Source organism: Grammomys surdaster, unplaced genomic scaffold, assembly GCF_004785775.1.
Source record: "Grammomys surdaster isolate TR1022 unplaced genomic scaffold, NIH_TR_1.0 181, whole genome shotgun sequence".
NCBI classification, from domain to species: Eukaryota; Metazoa; Chordata; class Mammalia; order Rodentia; family Muridae; genus Grammomys; species Grammomys surdaster.
The window spans coordinates 1495283-1515253 of NW_021604626.1; the positions used below are offsets into that span (position 1 = coordinate 1495283).

The 19971-nt window shown below is 40.7% G+C and overlaps 1 protein-coding gene across 13 annotated transcripts in view; it reads right to left on the minus strand.

Annotated features, from left to right (window-relative positions):
- The window catches only part of Pard3 (par-3 family cell polarity regulator), a 556386-nt gene that overhangs the window by 237816 nt on the left and 298599 nt on the right, over nt 1–19971 (minus strand). For all 13 annotated transcript variants that reach the window (XM_028767780.1, XM_028767787.1, XM_028767783.1 and 10 more), the window contains exons 7-11: nt 19505–19588; nt 8027–8152; nt 6503–6885; nt 1549–1688; nt 152–280 (exon numbers count right to left, since the gene is read on the minus strand). In XM_028767780.1, coding sequence (XP_028623613.1) covers nt 152–280; nt 1549–1688; nt 6503–6885; nt 8027–8152; nt 19505–19588 — 862 coding nt within the window. The remainder of the gene's footprint in view (nt 1–151; nt 281–1548; nt 1689–6502; nt 6886–8026; nt 8153–19504; nt 19589–19971) is intronic.

The window sequence follows — 19971 nt, forward strand, 5'->3', positions numbered from 1 at the left end:
TGGTTGCATTGAATGCTATTTATGAAGAAAATAAAAACTATATAGACCCCTTATGGCAGGTGTGCACAAACATCATTGACCACTGAGTAGGTAGCCTAGGTCACTGGTTCACAGGCATGAGAAGTCTTCCATCTGCCTTATGGTTACACACCATTTCCCTTGGGTGGAAAGCCTCTTCCTGACGAAAGACCAGAAGGCTCACGGTCCCCTCCATTTTAGTGCTTCTCAACAGGGAAACAACTTCCTCCTGGGACTTGCCTGCTAAATCTACTCCGTTGACCTAAAACAAAGAGAAAAGTTTTAGTTACAAACTTGTCCAGACCAGCAGAAGAAGACAAGCCAGAGATTCAGAACTGACTGTGTTTGTTAGTAAGTGAGTCTTTCTGTGCAAATTTTGGTCATGACCAGGTAACCGTGGAACCTTTGGTGGTGGCTCATAAAAGAAGTTGATCAGGTAGCCAGATGTCAGTGAGGAAGCAATAAATCCTTTACTGTTCACCCATAAACCAGAGCTGCAACCGCCATAAACATGCCGTAAACAGACAGCAACCACAAGGTCAAATCAACATGAAACCACTACAAGAACTTGAACAGCCTGTGGGCAACTGGTTTTCCAACAGCCAAATAGGAAAATACAGCAGGAGTCTTTTAGCACAAACGCTGTAAGTTTCAGTGAAAATGAAGAATAAATATTTTATCATTAAAAGGTAAACACTAATCCCCCAAAAGAATCACTTAAATAAAAATAAACAAACAAATAAATAGATAAATTAATAACAGTTTGGTAGGGAAAATAATGGCCCAGTGTTGAACTCTTGCCTAAAATCCCCAGTGAGGGCACTTTGGTATGGCTCAGTTGTAGGCTTGTGGCTTGGTGCTCTGAGGCATGGCTCAGTACAGAAGCACTTGTCTAGTATGAGTGTGGAATTGAGTTTCATTAGAAAAATAGGTCTTAAGTTCTGAGTTGGTTGGTGCCTCTTTCTTTTGAACAGCTTCCAACATCAGAAATTACATCTATGTGTATTTTTGCAGTGACCTTAAATACCAGTGAAGCTAAACCATAAACATCAAAAGGAGATTTCTAAAATCTGTGTTCCTTGCTGATGGCATCGGATGCTGCGTCTCAGTTCATGGTCCAGGTTGCCATGCCAACCTTTTGGCCTTTCCTTTCAAGACACACTGTCCATGTTTACTTTATCTATCTTGGTTCTGTTGTCTAAGTAGTTGACTTGCTTATGCTGACACACATTAAGTATAAAGCTGTCTAAAGTCGCAACCACAGAGATATGGCACATGCATAATGACAAGATACATTCTGGCCTCATAAACCAAATATCTATATAGTTAGTATTCATAAATAATCTAGACATAAAGGTAACTTATCTTCAGATAACATGGGGAAACATACAGTAAAAACAAACTGTTTTCTGATGCAACATCCCTGCTAAAAACACACAATTTTCTATTTCACAAAAACATTTTCAAACTAACTCCCAAAGAATGGAATTTTTCAGGGAAGCCGGAAGTCCTTGCCCAGAAGCCACTCACCTCTATTAGCCGGTCTCCTGCCTTGAGTCTGCCATCCTGAATGGCAGCCCCTCGAGGAAGGATGTTCTTGACATAAATGGGAGCTGAGCCACCTATAGTGACGTCTCGGGAAGTGATGCTGAATCCCAGTCCTTCTGTACCTAAGACAGAGACAGAGACATTTGTAGGTGCTGCTGTGTCCCATGAGCTGCACACGTGTGCCACAAAGGATTGGCCACTACCCTGTATTGTAAGCTGGATACGTGTGCCGCGCCAAAGACTGGCCCATACTGTGTCGGTTTTACATTTGATAACGTCCAATGGCCTACGTTTCTTGTAATGCTTTAAAAGTTTCAATGAAGAGTTCAAACTGGACTGTTTAGAAGATTTAAACTGTTCAGCTCTAGAAGCCATTAATTTTCTTTGGTGGTCTTACCAAGGGCAAATTCAAGTTAATGAACTCATATGTGAACTTTAAGTCTTTGGGAACCAAATGGGCCTGACAGCAGTTCTTGAAGAGACTGCCCCACCTGGGGATCCACCCCCACATACAGACACCAAACCCAGACACTGTTGAGGATGCCAAGAAGTGCTTGCTGATAGGGGCCTGATATAGCTGTCTCCTGAGAGGTTCTGCCAGAGCTTGACGAATACAGAAGTGGACACTCACAGCCAACCACTGGACTGAGCAGGGGTCCCTGATAGAGGAGTTGGAGAAGGGACTGAAGGAGCTGAAGGGATTTGCAGCCCCATGAGGGGAGCAACAGTATCCACTGGCCAGATCCCCCGGGAGCTCCCAGGGACTGGACCACCAACCAAAGAACACACATGGAAGGACCCATGGCTCCAGCTGCAAATGTAGCAGAGGATGGCCTTGTCAATGGGAGGAGAGGCCACTGGTCCTGTGAAGGCTCAATGCCCCAGTGTAGGAGAATACCAGGGCAGGGAGGTGGGAGTGGGTGGGTGGGGAGCACCCTCACAGAAGCAGGGGGAAAGGGTATGGGATGGGGGGTTTCCAGTTTCCGGAGGGGAACCTGGGAAGGGGATAACATTTGAAATGTAAATAAGTAAAATATCCAATTAAAAAAAAAGAAATCAGGAATAAACATTTAAATCTATAAAATCTTTGGGGTCTAGAGAGATGCCTCAGAGGTTAAGAGCACTGTGTTTTTGCAGAAGACTTGGGTTTGATTCCCAGCACCACATGATGGATCACAACTCTAGAGACTCTTTGGCCTCCACAGGCATGGCATGCATGTGGTACCAGACATACATGTAATACATCTATACACATAAAATAAAAATAAGCTGTAAAAAACTCCATGAAACCTCAAAAATCAAGTATTGGTAATAATGGTATCCAGATCTAGAGCACAAAGCAGGAGAAAAGGAGTAAAGTGTTCAGGAAGGATAAATAGAACAGTAATATTTTTAGTAACCATCCTTCCTCATACCCCAAGTACGGCCACCAACTTAGATATATGAACTATGCTGCTTACCTTTGTCAAGTTCCCTTTCAAGTAACTAAAATGCTCCCATGTGTGGTCCCATCCCCCATACTGGGCAGATCACTCAGGGAAGAGTCCACCTGGGATCAGGGATACTAAACCCCAAGGTCACCCTCTCATGTTTAAAGGTACCAAGGTTAATGGATATCAGTAATCATTTTCTTGATTAAATGACTTCATGTTGCCTTTGGTAGATTTCTTCACAATCTTAGACCAGTAATGTTGGGGAAAGGAGTTACACCCCATTAGAACCCAAAGTAAAGAACTAAACCTCAGTGTGGTGCAGCATGTGAAGCCTGACAAATTTCTACGTAATCAAAGAATTCTGTAACACTTCTAACAAGCCATTTCTATTTAGGATCATTTACTTCTCATGCTACGTTTCAGTTAATAGGATGTCAAAGGCAAGGCCACTGTGAGAAGGATGAAGAGATACACAGGTCAACAGTGAAGAAGAGTATCTGAGTGTGACAGGAGGTTCACATAAAAATGAATCAAAACATGTAACACACGAGAAAACCAAGACTGAAAAATACGAGTTGAAGAGAGAAGAGCAGAAACGAATCTCAGTAGTTCCTGAAATGAAACATGCCAGAAACACTCTCAGGCTCAAAGAAAACCCTCTATTCCCAACTGGAAACCACCTTCAGATTGACTGTTAGGTTTCTGCTGTTGTCTGCACTGAAGCCTTGAGTGGCAAGCTGTCTATATGAATTTTACTAATTATTCTTCTGAGGCTGTCCCATATGTCTCTGTGCCTTCACAAGACTCTAATGGCTGGCAATAACATCTATTAAGAAAGAATTTTAAATCATTCTCTTTGGCAATATTAATTTGTACAAACTACAAAAATGGACTATTATGTGAACCACAATTCTATTACGATAACAGCAGTAACCCCTAAATCTATAAGTCAGAAGTTCAGGCAATGACCTTTAAGGGAAAAATAAATAGATGTCAATTTTCATCTGGTGAAGCCAACAAGACATTCTGCTCCGATGGAGACAGATTACTAACCTTCTCCTCTCGCTTTATTAAAAAGCTAATTTCTACAAAAGAGCAGGGGATGTGAGAATGCCAGAGCGGTAATAAATATTAAGAAATCATAATTATTGAAGCAAGTGAGTTGGGGCTTCTCTGTTCTGTAGCCTCATGTGACAGAATTCCAAAATTATTTCAGTGAGTGATTATCCCAGAGGCTTCTTTTTTTAGTACAAAGCACTGACTCCAGCTTGCAAATTAATATCACTTAGAGCACAATGGTTTACTTTGAGTTGAACACATATTTAACATGATCATACTATTTTTTAATAGGCTTCATAAAAGTCCCTCAATGTTATAAGAACTGGTAAAAACATAATTTTTCAGCTGCAAGGAAATATTTAATTATGAAGCAATCATTATGACCATATCTGTATTCAGTTCTAATCAAAGACAATCAACGTTCTCTTCCTTCTTAAGTATAGTCAACACAATCTGTTTATGTAAAACATCTGTAGGCACTTCTGTAAAGGCGGCAGCTACTTCTGTTGCATATTTTTCCTGCTGGCTAACAAAAATCAATATAAATCTATGGGATGCCGCATCATTTAGATTAGTAATAGTTAGAGAAATAGTTAAATAAAACCCACCACTTCTAATTTTCTTTTATGAATGAATACTAGACTTCCTGAATTAGGTGAAATAAATAGTCTTCACCTTAATAAATGATACGAAAGCCAAGCTACTATTATCAAAACATTAAAAATATTGACTCTTGTAATAGCAAGTAGAATGACGCTCAATGAGTGAGCTCGCCTTACATCATAATTTGTCATATTATTTGTGCAAAAATGCAATTGATTAAATGAATGTTCTTCCCTCAGTAGAGAGAAGTGTGGTGTTATAAATAATATTATTTATGAAGTAGCCAAACACTGGTTAATACTGTCTTTGTCAAGGAAATGTGAACAGGAGTTTTATTTTTCGTACACTGCTATTGTGGTACTTGACATATTTTTGGTTAAAACTCAAAGTCTGTCACTTGAGTGGAGAGAGGAGAATGTGATTTGGACCATCCCCTCACTGAGAATAGACAGAAAACAGAGCGCTTCCAATACAGCTTGCACAGTGTCAAGACCTGTTTGTGCCAATCAAGTATTTGTGGCTCAAGAGCCAATAATCAGAAGCTGTGGCTCAAAGTTCAGTGAAAGAATTGTTCTAGGGAAGGAGACAACAGGTGCACAGCATTGCTAGAGCTACCCCAATGGAAAGGAGAATGAACTGAATGCCACAGTATGAAAGACACGCCAGCAAGGATTTGCAGTCCATAGCTGCTAAGCACAGGTAAGTCATTCTGGATGACTCTCCAGCTGCTGCTGGAGCTGGCTGAGGTTTTGAAATGCTCGGCTAAAAGGACGAACAGTAAGCAAAATGTATCTTGTCCTTGACAGAATGCCATCGGTCATCTCAAACTCAAGTGTGGCTGTCACTCTGCATAATAGAGAAGACCAACTGTAAGTGTGTTTCCATGTGCACGGATCTGCCATGTTCCTGTGTGCACGGATCTGCCATCTACAAGGAAGGAGCTACATAAGTAAATCACTAAAAGTGGGGAAGACTTAACCACACCCATCACCATTATCTGTCACCTTCAAGAAAATGAAGTCATAATTCTAGAGAAGGGCAAACAGACAACTCAAACATAGGTGCCCTTCCCATGATATGCAAGGCTACAGGGACCTCTAACATCCTGCTTAACACAATGTCTTGGCATGGTGGCTAATCAAGACAGTCAGACCTCCATTATTATTCTAGACGTTGAAGGAAAACCTGTAATCCACTTTTATTATAAAAAAAAAATGCTACCCTAAGAATAAAAGCTGATTCTTGTAAACATGTGTTATAACTTATTCTGAAGCTTTACGTTTTAATTATATTTCTTCTGTATTTGTATGTTCGTGTGTACGCATGTGCATATGTATCAGTGTGATGTGCGTGCGTGCGTTTGAGCGTGTGTGTGTGTGTGTGTGTGTGTGTGTGTGTCTGTGTGTAGACCAGAGGTTAGAGTGTGGTGTTCTCTGACTTAATGTTTTGAGACAGTCTCTTTTTTAACCTGGAGCTCGTCGGTTTCTCTAGACTGGCTACTCATGAAGAAAGGTACCTGCCCCACCCCCCACCCCCATGTGCCTGGCTTTTATGTAAATGCTGGAAATCTGAGTTCAGGTCCTCATGTATATGCAGCAGGCACTTTGCTACCAAATCCATCTCTACAGCTCTACTCCAGAGAGTGAGTAGGGATAAAGATCAGGGTAGAGTGTCCTGCAAGCAAACACACAGCCTCGGGCTTTATTCTGAGCACTAAACACTTAACAGACAACAACAAAAGAGCACACCTACCTCATCTAAGTACCCAAGGTACTCTCTTTGAGTAGTCACTCATCTTCTTATAGAAACCCCCCCATCATGTGAGAATAAATGCATCGTACCTTTCTTAAGCTGGATGTTGAGCTTCTTGCCTACTTTCTTCGTGTTGTACACACTGCCTACACTGGTACTAAGCACATTCGGTGGAACCAAGGCTGGGGCTGTGGGTGGTTTGGTTGAGGCATGAGCGCTATGAGGTAGACGGGGGTGAGCATCCAGCTGCTCGGGCGGCTGACTCAGTCTGGGTGCTCTGGGCAAGGCTTGAGGAGCGCTGTTGGCCGTGCTCCTATTGGCCACACAGTGGCTGTCGGGGCTGAAGCGGCCCGGGGAATAGTTGTTCTTCTCGCGTTGGGAGAGTTGTTCATACTGCTCCTTGTTCGCTGCAGGGACCACGTGGAACCAAATGACACGCGCACGCATGGCTTGGCGGAACATATGCTGTGCTCTGGATTTGACAAAAAGTGGAAGATTAGCAAATGAAGACTAGCAGGGCAGAAGATAACACGAGCTTGATTAAGTGTACTAATTAAGCAATAAGAACCAACAGGCTGTTGGAATCATTCACGATCCATGTTGCAATCTCTGATGAAAGCAGGACAGTTTCTCCAAATATAAATTTCTCATTCTGTAAATAAAAATGATAGACCTATCTAGGGCTGCAGATAAAATACACTACTCACACTGTAAATCATTAATAATGACAAGTGCTAACACATGTATTCTAGTGTAATACTGACAGAAATCAAACACAGCTTTCTTTCTCACAGGTGTGTCCAACCTGCAGTCCATAGGCCACATGCATCTCAGGATAGCTATGAATGCAGTCCAACACATTTATAGATGGCAATGAACATATCTCAATGTCAAAGGCTGGATATCCCTGCATAGAATTATGCCATACTAATGAAAGCATGAAGTATTTTCTTACTAAGGGGTTGTAGAGTTTTTAAAGAAATATTTCAGAGTATACTTATGAAGACAGAGGGGGCAACTAGCCAGTCACCACTTATCAGCAAAATTGGTTCAAGTTTGTTGCAGAAATTTGACAAACACTAAGTCCTTCAGTCAGAACCTAATGATGCACTAATCCCCCCGCCCCTGACAGAGTCTGGCATCCTACCTGCTATGGAGCCCTAAGACCCATCCCAAGGCAGCTCCCACTCCTGCCAGCCCAGGTCCAAGTAAAAGTGCTATCCATGCCTACCAATTCTAAAAGGTTTAGTTGTTATTTTTATTTTAATAAGAGCTTCAGTCACTCGATAAAGAACGCCCAAGAAAGACAGAGTATGGTGACTCAGAGAAGTCTTTCTCTTTATTTACACCACAAAGGACAAGACCTGACTTCCTGAAAGTAGTGTAACTTTAAGCTCAGGTCCATAACAATTCAGGGGGCAGCTCACCAGGTTACAGGATGCTCGAGATATAGATCAGTGGGCATAGTTACATGGAGTTTGATTAAACTCTGGATAGGCAACTAGATAAACTGCATTAAACCATCCTCTGTGGTACAGGACTCAGGATTGTGTTAAGAGTAGCTCTGCTGAAGGAAGCCCACCACCACCAGGGGAGAGAACCAGTACACTTACTGCTCAAATCTTCTGTTTCGAAGATCTCCGTCATTAATCCTCACAATGCAGTCATTCTCGTGGAAAAGATTTTCCTGCTCAGCTTTACCACCTTTCTCCAATCGCTTCACTAACAACCCCAGTGTTCTGGAACATCAAGAATGTGAACAAGTTACAGGAGTAGCATTCCCTTCTCGTGCTTTAGCTCTGGTATACATGGTCACAGACTCCCTTAAAAGGGGATGGACTAGAGTGCTACTAATATGTGTTCAAGTAACACAGGGAGAAACCACAAGAGCCTCAATGATGTGTACAAACTGACCCTTTTAATGATTACCGGAAATCTTTATTTCTGACATGTCAGTATTAGCCTTCTGAGACTAAGTGTTGTACTAACTCTGCTTCCAGCTGCTTAGGGTATCAGTGGGTTATCACAGTCTGAAGAGGGATGGTCTAATGGATGCCTTCGGTGGGATGCTGCTTCTGTTCAGATGGCATGCTGCTGGAAGCAACCCCTTTGTTTCACAGCATAGGTCAGGAGGAGCACAGCACAAACCCTCCCTGCTCAGAATAACAGCAAAGTCTTTAGAGAGACTGAGAGAGAGAATTTCCCTGCATGAATTCAACAATAGGTCTGATAATTGGAAATTCAAAACTGGGTAAGTCTCTTCCTTAACTAAGTGATCTGCAGCTCCACTCCTAGTCAAAGGAAGAAAAAAAAAAAGAAGCAGGAAAGCAGTTCAAAGAACATCACTTAGCATTTCTCTCATCTGCATTGGTACTCACACTTTAAAGAGAGAACAAGAAATGAACTTCATGGAGGAGACAAAGTAAAAAGACAAAATTATTAATACTCTTGTGGTGGTTTGAATAAAAATGCCCCTACTGGCTCAGGTAGCTGAACGTGTGGTCCCTAGTTGTTGGTGCATTTGTGGGGTGTTATGGAACCAATATGAGGTGTAACCTCATTGGAGGAAGAGCATTGAGGGGCAGGCTTTAAGGGTTTATAGTTTTGCCCTACTTCTAGTTCATCACTCTGCCTTGTGTTTGCAGCTGAAAATGCAATCTCTCAGCCTCTTGCTCCAGTGGCCTTCAGCCATGCCTCCCACCACAATGGATTCTTAGCCCTGTAATAAATAAACTCTTAAAATAGTAAAGTCAGAATAAACTTTTGACCATGAGTCACTTCTGGTCCTGTTTATCACAGCAAGGGAAAAATAGCTTAAGAGTTGGTATCAAAGAGTGGGCAGTGGCCATGAAGAACATGAAGATCATGTTGATGTTAGAAGGAATGGGGAAGAATTTGGAGCTTTGTAGTAGAGAAGCAGCTAAATTCTATAAACAGATCTTCTATAAGACCATCCCAGACCCCACCCAGCTAAGCATCCAACTTGTAAAAGAGGCCTCAAGAGCTTTTCTAGATGACCATTCCAAGATAATGATCTGAAAAGGAAAAAAAAAAAAACTGTGGAGTTACCTGTTTTACTTCTGGTCTTTCTGTGGTATTGTTTTCAGTGCTGGGCAAGCACTCTACCACTGGGTTAATCATGAAACGTCACTGAAGACTGTCTTTTTAAATTGTCCTTCTTTGTGGCCAAATACATTAGCAATGCTAACATATGAGAAAAGTATTGCAAATTACTGGGAATGGTGGCATATGTCTCTAATCCCAGCACTTGAGAGTTCTACACCAGTCTGATCTATAAAGTGAGTTCTAGGACCTGTTACATAGAGAAACCCTGAAGGTGGTGGGGGTGTTATGAATTATAAACAAATGACTGGGAGAAGTGAAAGGTGGAATATTGGAAGTATAGCAACACAAGCATCAGCAGCCACTCCAGGTAATGGTAATGTCAGATAATGTGGCAGGGGGCTACACCCTGGGTAACACAGTGACATGTGGTGGTGCCAAGGAATCAAGAACTGCCTGGACTAAGATGATGTAATTGGCTTCTCCACAAGGCTGGAATCATTATCTCCAGAGAATGAATGGATGGAAAAGGTCAAGTGCTATAATCTGCAAACCTCTCTCATTGGCTCCACGGAATGAAAACGAACACAAAAAGAACGCTGTGAAAGATCAAAAAACACCTTCTGAGAAAACACCTACAGTCACGGGAGAATAGAAAGGCGTTCTGACCAATCCACAGGAAGCTGAAGGGTCAGGTACACTCAATGACCGGAAGTAGTTGGGTAACTGACAAGGCCCATTTGCATGCTACTGAACCCCAGCTGTCTCAGGGTTGCCATAAGAAAAGAAGCACATCCTAGGTGGGTGAGTCAGTTGGTCAGTTGGTATGTCACTCTATTTCTGTCTGTCTGTGTATCTGTCTCCCCCTCCCTCTCTCTGCTTTTGTTTGCTTGCTTTTTTTTTTTTTTTTTTTTTGGTGAAAGAGTTTTACTGTGCCATCTGCTTCTGCCTCCAGAGCACTGTCATTAAAGGTGTGCTGTCATCCACCGCCCGGCTAGGTATATATCTCATAAACTAAACTCATCAGCCAGAGTTTGTTCTGAAGCAATTTAGAGATACGTAGGTAGGTAGGTAGGTAGGTAGGTAGGTAGGTAGGTAGGTAGGTAGACAGACAGACAGACAGACAGACAGACATTTGTGTTGCATTATGGGAATGACAGGGTAGAGGGTATGCTTTCCTTCTTGGGAGCAACTGCCAGAGTTCCTAAGGAGCAACTGTGACCCATCAGGAGCTATGGGGAAAAAAGGAAGGCCAGCTCTTGGGAGGTGACCCAAGAATCAGAGCCATTCATGCTGGCTGTACTGAGCCAGGTGGTTGAGAAGAGACCCAGTGTTTTATGAATGAGGCTGTAGAGGTTTAAGAAGAAATGACTTCAGCGGAGTGTCATGTGGAAACATGCCTGCTCTATCTAGGATGTGAACTTCAGGCAGGGTTCCCAAAGAATGCAATTTTCTTTTCTTGTTAGATTGAAATATTTCTCAAACCTACTCTTCTACTATTGTTTAGTACAATGGCTTTTTTTTTTCTTTTTCCTTCTTAGAGAAAGAAAGGGAAGAAGAGAAGGAGGAGGAAAGAGAAGAAGGGGAAGGGAAGGAGAAGGAGAGGAAAGGAGAGAGGGAAGGACTGTGAGGAGTAAGAAAATATTATGCCCACTGGGTACACATCTCAATTACATATCTATCTTTCTTTAAACCCTTCTCACACAGTTGCTGAACAGTCTCTCTCAGGAACAGGATGGAGGAGCATCACAGAAAGCAAGCTGCCGGATGCTGCATCTCTCTGTGTGATTTTGGCTGCATAATTAGAAATTTAACTGCTCAGATTATATTAAGGATTCACCACTACATTTTTACAAGGTTCATTAGCCTAATTATACACTTAATTCAAACAAACTCAGTTGCACATGTTAACATTTTAATTCTAAGTATAAATTATAACCAATGATAAAACTGAAAATAAGTAACAAATGTTTTACTGACATTTAAATTGGCTGAGGTAGTTTAAGTTCTGCTTTGATAATCTCTACTCCCAGAACATCCAGCTCGATGGGAATGATGGGTTTATCTTAATAAATGGTGATATGATATAAACATGACAGTAAGGCCAGGGGTATGAACAGGGTCCTGGCAAAAAGACCTTGTCAGCTACTCAAGGGTTACAAGTGTGAATTAGCAGTTATACAGAACTCAGAACCACAACCATGGCCACAGCTACAGAAGGAAAGCTTAAACTTTATAGGCATTTTAGTTAAAATAACAATCCTTGCAGAGAGGAGATCTTGTTAAATATACAACTATAAATTTTTTTTATGTAATGCAATATCATGTGCAAAGACGTTTCCAAAAAGAAGTTTTAATTAAAAAAGGGTTCTTGTAAAGAATCTGGTAGAGGGCTTGCCAGCAAGTGTGACGCCCTAGGCAGGAAGTCCAGCACAAGCACAAACAAAATAAATAAAGAGATGTAATGGTTGGATAAAGTGGACAACACGTAAACAAAGATGAGGAGTTTCTTCAAATTAAAATGGAAATTAAACATTATTCTGCTGCTTAAAAAAAAACAACACAATTTTTCTAAAACTATTAAAAGGACAGAGTCAAATTCAACCCATATATCTGGGCAAGCTCCTAATTAGCCCTCAGGCCAATAGCAGACAGACAAACAGCATGTGGTCAAGCCAGTCACAAATAGACTGAAAGATGAAATACAGAAACAGGAAATAGATGTTGGGGACATAAAGCAAACATCTTGTTTTGGATGCTCTATAGAGAAAAAGGTTATTAACCAGGAAAAGGAACAGTGAAGGGGGTATAGATAATATAAATATCGCTGAGTAAACCTTACCTAAAGGAAGAGCCAAGCTCAGACTTTGCTGGGATATTTAAATGGGTTAGTATGTAACTTTCTAAAGTTACATGCCTGTTATCCATTCAGAATATGTATATATATATATATATATATATATATATATATATATATATATATATATGTGCGTGTGTGTGTGTATGTGTATAAATATGGATATGTGTATATACATGTGATATATATATGTGTATATAGATATATATGTATATACACATATATCCATATATACATATATTTATCCTGCCATATATTCATATAGTCATATATATAAAGAGAGGTAGGGAAGAGAGTGTACATGGATGTGCATGCTTGGGTATACATGTGTGTACATGAGTCCAGGGATAACCTTGAGGGTTGTTCTTCCAGGCAGTGTCGATCATATGAAGCCAGGCCTCTTACTGGCTTGGAACTTGCACAAGTAGGCTCAGCTGGTCAGTGAAATCCTGGGGTCCTGCCCCTGCTTCCACAGCACTGGGATTGCAAATATAGCTAGCTTTTTTTTTGGGGGGGGGCATAGGGCCTGAAGATCTAACTCAGGCCCTCATGCTTGCCAACTTTCTACTCTCTTGTCTAAAGGAATACTTTAGATTTGAGGGAACCAGTCAGTCTATGTGTCCAAGAGTCAGTTTTTACAAGACTATATTTGTACACGTATATCCATACATACATGTACAAACATCTCTCCATTTATTTCTATAGGAATAATTTTCTAATTATCTCTACTAGGTTCACACATTCAATAGATACACATTCTATATCATAAGAAATACACAAGGGCCTATAGGATCATTCTCATTTTGACACACTGACTGACCATGAACATAAAAATATTCTCTTCGGTGTGTCGTTTTTCTTTTGTGAGTTTGGAGGGTGGAATTTGTTGGAATGATGGAACTAAGGCCAGAAGGTTAAGAGGGGAAATCTCTGAAAAGACACTAGAACAACAACTGGAGAAGATTTTCTCATCAGGCCTCTCCTGATGGTCTGAATATTTCTTTCACTGAATGTTTGAAAAGAAATACCAGATAAATCGCAATTGCTGAGAGAAATCAAATGATGGATAATACCTTAGTTACCATAGTAAGTCTTATAAAGGACAACATTTAATTGGGGCTGGCTTACAGGTTCCTAGGGCCAGTCCATTATCATAAAGGTGGGAGTATGGCAGCCTCTAGGCAGGCCTTGTGTAGGAGGAGCTGAAAGTTGTACATCTTCATCTAAAACTTCTAACAGAATACTGACTTCCAGGCGGCTAGGGTGAGGGTGTTAAGCCTACGCCCACAGTGACACACCCACTCCAAACAAGATCACACCCCCTAATAATGCCACTCCCTGAGCCAAGCATATACAAACTATCATACCATGGCTAAGGCAACTTACAGATGACAGAGTTTATTTGGGGCTTAACAGTTTCAGAAGGTAAGTCTGTGACCATAACATGCTAATAGGCATGCAGGCACGATGCTACACTAGTAAATGAGAGTTAAAACCCCAAGACACAAGCACAAGGCAGAGAGAGAAATAACCGGGAATAGGGCAAGTGTTTTGAAGCAACATATGTCTTCAGATAAGGTTACACTTCCTGATCCTTACCAAACAGTTTCTACAGTTGGGGATTAAGTATTCAAACATATGAGCCGCTGGGGTCATTCTCAGTCAAACCACCACAGATGTGTATATAAAAAGCAAGAAGTGATTAATAAGTAGGGTACCTGCCAACAGAAGCCAGCAGCAGGGAACTAGAACACTTCAAGACACACAGACCTTCCCCTTCATGCTAAAACCCCATCTTAACAGAACCTCAGCCACAGCTACATAGATATGGATCATTCCTAAATCTTCTGATTGAATATCAGACATGCAGAAGAGTTTTGGGAGTATATTTGGCCAATCAGAAGATAGTAAATGTATTTGGCTTACTTTTTACCCCCTTTCCCAAGAATTTCTAAGAAGCAGGAGTGTGTATTTGTTAGAAATAATTCATAGTTAGAGCAAAAAGAAGCTTTCCTATTACACAGTGAGTAAATAAGAAAACATGGGTTTGTAACGGAAACAGGAAGCAGCAACAGAGGCAATTCATATATAACAAATGGTCAACTGTAGGCCCATGGAGGCCTTGAACCACAGTCTGCCTCCATGAGGATGTTGGATTCCCTGGAGCTGGAGTTATGGGCCAGTTGTCATGGGTGCTGAGAACAGAATGCCGGTCTCTGCAAGAACAGCAAGTGCCCTTAAGCACTGAACCATCTCTCCAGGAAATTATCCCAAAAAGGGAATTGCTATGACCATTTATTTCTATGTGGGTCTACATAGATGTACATGCTACAGTGCAGTTGTGGAGACCAGAGGGCAACCCTGTGGAGTCAGGTTTCTCTTTCCAACATGTGGGCCCCAACAATAGAACTCAGGTTTCAGGCAGTAGGCAACTTTCCTTGCTGAGCCATCTTTCTGGCTCCTGGTTATATTTTATTAACAAATGCTTTCATGCCACAGTGTAAACAGCTTATTTTATGGTGTATATTTGATCTGTGATGTCTCTAACTCTAGGGGTGGAATTAGAAACCACTTCAAGGCCTTACATCTCAAAATAAAGTTATAATAAACAAAACCAAAAAAACTTTTTAAATAAAGTTAATCAGCACCTGATTATAAGTTGCATGGGAAAATTTAGTCGGTAGTGGCACACACCTTTAACCCCAGCACTCAGGAGGCAGACACCGGTAGATATCTGTGAGTCTGAGGCAAGCTTGGTCTACAGAGCAAGCTCCAGGACAGCCAAGGCTATACAGAGAAACCCTGTCTCAAACCCCACCCCCTTCAACTAAAAAGGTAATATGAAAAAAATATTTAGTAATAAATGAAGAAAGACCCCCCTGAAAACAGGCGGTGCTGTGCTATGGATGCTATGTGAGTGTGTTGGACATACTTGTGTTCCCTGGGAAAGATTCAGCATGTGTACTACAAAGATAGACTGTGGAGCCCGTGTTAGACTGTGCAGCAGCATCTTCAAGACACACTGTGATTCAAATGACTGACTCTCATCTACCAACTAGTTTTTCATTCTCGTATGAGCATCTTCCTTTGGAATGCCCTCCAGGAATTATTATCTTTCCAAAAGAACATCTCTAGGACAGAGTCCTTGTTTCCTTCAAGCATATAATGCTTTCAGGGGCCTTGCATGGCAGCCAACCTTCAATATTCTCGATTCTTTTGAATCCCTGTAGCATGTGGATGGTACCTTTTAATATACCTGTTTCTCAAGTCCATCAAAGGACATACAAAATATGACAATTTCATAGGTCTGGCCCCTGGTTTGGTAAATGATTTTGTATCTTGTTTTGTAATGATCTAAGGTTATGCTATAATCATATTTCTCTATCAGTGTAAAGTCTTGGAAAATCTGTCAAATAGTGCCATGGTCAGGGGTTTGTCACTACTATTTTATTTTTAATTTTGTGTGACAGGTTCTCATGGCAAAGCCCAGGTTGGCCTTGAGCTAAAGATTCTCTCTAATTCTGCCATCACTGTTGGCCTGCAATTTTATTTTACCAAGGACTTTGAACTAATAGCTCTGAATAGTTCTTAGAACTTAAAAGAACATATAAAATAGAGAAATTCTGTCAAACAATGTCATAGTTATTTGTTATGAACGTCTTGAGAGTATTTGCATTTATGTCTTAAATAGGGTTGTTTGTCCTATGAAAGGGAAAGGAGAGAATGAATGGAGATAACAGATGCAAAGAGAAATTGTTTCAAAACGATGAAACCCGATACAGAGTGGCACCAGCTTACCACTTTTGTGAAATTTCCACAAAGACACTTAAGAGACACAGCATCATGGAGAAGATGACCCTATGGACATTCCTACCATATCTGTGACAAGTCAGTCATCCAAGGAAGACTTAGGAAATGATCATCCTTAATGCTGCTGGTGAAGGCACACATTCAACTTATTACAGAAAACGGCCTTTTAAAAAGACGTTCTGGCAAGGTCAGAAAGGAAGCTGTCACTGCTAAGCAGCTGTAAAGCTCTCTCCAACCCAACTTCACAAGTTTAAATTACTGTTTTCCTTCACTACATACGATATCTGAGGCAGTCTAGGAACGTCCCTTCTCTATGCATAATTCTCATCCTGAATTAGACTGAAATTCTAAACAGGAAAGCAAAGATTACATGTATTTACCATTTCTATAAAAATAAACATCCTGGAACAATAGTTAGTCAATTAGTTAAGTCCCTGAATTTGAGAGATCACTAGGCTGAGTAAAATTTTCATGCTAACTATTCTCAGAGATGTCAATGTACATGCATGTTCTGCTGTGTTCTCACTAAAGAACACATGATTTCCTTTTGCCTTTGACACCACATATTCCTTTCTGCTTGATTACTCAATCTGCCTGAGGATCCCAGAGCTGCCATCACATTTAAAATCATCCTCCACCACCAGTCAGACTCAGTTTCCAAATTCAGACATTTCTTCTCTACCAACTCCCAGATCACCCACCATCTAACTATATAGCAAATCCCTGGAGAAAAATGGTGTCTGTCCATCTGGTTTTAGATGCTGGCTATCCTCATTATAGGGTGATAAATGTCTCATAGGGTTTCTGATAGAGAAATGTGGTGTTCTACTGATCTTCGTTTCCTGGCCCCCACCATCTTCATCGCAAGGTGAGGGGACAGAACATAAAGGACCAGTTTCAAGCATTTCTAGAATCTCTATACTCCTAGAAATGGGACCCTTGAGTTTGAGCTACCACATCCATCCTTCCTAATCAATGTCCACCCAACCCCAAAGAGCTAGAAGCATCAAGCTCACGTACAGCCTGCACACAAGTAGAGCAAAAACCAAGCACTTCTATTCAGTTACCACAGGAAAACTGGTGATAACCAGCAGGGATTTATGAAGAGTCTGCTTTTCCTAGACCCAAGTCTTTTGTTCTTTATGTAGGAAAGCTGTACACAATTATCCTCATTAAGAATCAAACTGGAAGGAATTAAGAATGACTCAGCTCTAGAGTTCTAGTTCTGCAGAAGAATTTGTTTGTTTACTTGATTGGGTTCTGTGCATCCAAACTCAACACCATGGCAACCACCAACTGTGGTGGGCTTTGCAATATTTTTGAATTTATCCTGCTGGCAGGTTTATTTCTGTTTTCTCCTTTTGCTTTAGGCTTGTCATCTGTTTATTTTATCCTAATGTCTTTTCACAGTAAGGTGGGAAACGTGTAATGCAAGACAGAAAGTAACACGTTTGCAATACAAATACTGGTTCAATGTTGCCACATACACAATAATCTTATTTGTGATGAATTACAACTCACAATCAGTTTCAGACACATTGGTCCTGGGAAGCTGTGATCCAATGGTTTGTTTGTTTGTTTGTTTGTTTTGAACTTTCTCAAGTTGTTTCCAAGATAATTCTAAATAATATCTTTAAAAGAAAATAAAGCTAAAGTACCTTTGAAAAAAATTATTTAACTGAAAGTTCATTGAAGATATTTTAATGTTTTTCCGGAGTTTAAGGTGAAAATAAAAGAGGAAAAAGAAAAAAGGGAATGAATAAAAATCCCACTCCAAAACTCAAGGTGAATTTTACACTGAGCTACAAAATACTGCATTCAGGGTACTTCAAAAGAATGTCAATAAACTCAACTTTCAGTTTCAAGTCGATCCATGATCTACATTTTTTACCCAAAAAAACCCAGTAAGTCTAGACTTGTAGTCATCAAGATTAATAGGAAAGCACTGTAATTGGTCAAAGACTTAAAAATACAACATTTGTCTGGCTGTGTGCTAATTCATGCCCTGCCTTCTAGGACACACAGACAATAGTGTTAGCACATGTGGCTGGTTCTGTCACTGGTCTGGGAGCTCACAGTTCTGCATTCAGATCCTCATCCTCTAGCCTCAATTAAAAAATGACTGTCCTGTGCTTTCATAACTAATGTATGTTCTCAACTGTGGCTCTTGAGTTCTTAGTCACACATCTCCCTGCCAAGGGTGGTTTCCTGGTGTGTACTCCAGGTTTTCAGCCACTGGTCTGTGTTTTGATCACCAGTTATGGCTCTTCTTGCCTATCCTTATTTCTGGTTGCCCTAGGTTCCTAGTCACCAGGTAGGCTCCTAGTCTAGTCCTTAGTTCTCGGACACAGGTATAAGGCTACTTTGCAAATTTTTTCCTACCAAGGAGGAAAAAAAAAAGCTGAAATACTTTTAAAAGAATAGAGTGAAAAACAATACAAGTTGATTAAGGGGTTCAAAAACAAGGCATAAACATGTTTTACCGGGTCATCACAAACTGAACAGAAGGACAGGAGGTCACACATGAGTAGGAAGCACCCCACCTGGACTAGGCACCAGCCCATCAAGCATTAATACAAAAAACTAACCATAATAATTATATACTTTTATTTATAATAATCTATATATAAATCTATATCTATAATAATCTATAAGTATAATTTATAGTAATTAAACAATAAATTATAATAATTTATCATTATATATAATCAGTTATATATTAGAAAAATAAAACACTATTTGAATATATTAAAGCCCCAAAATAATGTTTACTACACTGTTGGGGGCAGCGGGGAGAATCAAGACAACTCATGTAACATTTGTAGACTTTACAGAATCATATTCTTTGTAGTACTGAGGTTGAAAATAGCAGCACCACATTTGGTGTAGTGAGCATTTGGAGAGTAAAGTCAGCTTGCCCAGCTTTCTAAGGAATTAAAAAAAAAAAAAAAAGAACCACTCATCAGTGTCTTACATAATTGCAGAAATGAGCTAACAAATACAAATTTCAAACAAATTCCCACCTAAGATATCCAGGTAAATTTTATCTTACGATTTTTTTTTTTCCAGATAATTACTGTAGCTCTCCGGGGGTTTGGAAAATGAGGCATGGTGGTCAGCTTGCAACAGAGTCCATAAGTACCAGGATATGCTAAATGGTGAGCTGGTTAATATAATCTGAACCTACAGATCTTCCCTGTGCATAGAAACTTCATTGATCGGGCTGAGTGTGTTCTGTAGACATATTAATAACAAAAGCAAGCAGCTGACCCCGGTGAAAACCCTTCCGTTATGCATGTGCGAAGTCAACACAGTCAACAGTGGACATTACGATCAATAAAAAACCTGCAAGATACGTTACCTGCCGCCTCGAGCACTGAAAGGCACTACATGGATTCCCAGGGGCCCTCCATCGTTGGGGACTTGTACGAGCTTTACCATATCACTGTGAGACAACGATGAATGAGGAAGCATGAACATGGACTGTCAACAAACCCAAACAGAAACACAACAAAACAAAAACAGACACGCAACAAAAAAACAAAACAAAACAAAATCCCGGACAGACAGGCGACGGGCGCGCACATACACACTCGAGAACGCAAGCGTGGTGATGGAGGCAGCGCCAAAGTCCACCTACCTGAATGCTAGTCTGATGGCATGGAGGGCTGACTGCTAGTCTGATGGCATGGAGGGAGCAATCGTCAGAGATGGCTACGTTAAAAGGGGCACGGAAGGTCCTATTGGACCATTCTGTTCTGAGCAATATGACTTCATGCTTTGGAGAGCAAGCATCTTGACATCACTGAACACTCTCCACCCCCAACA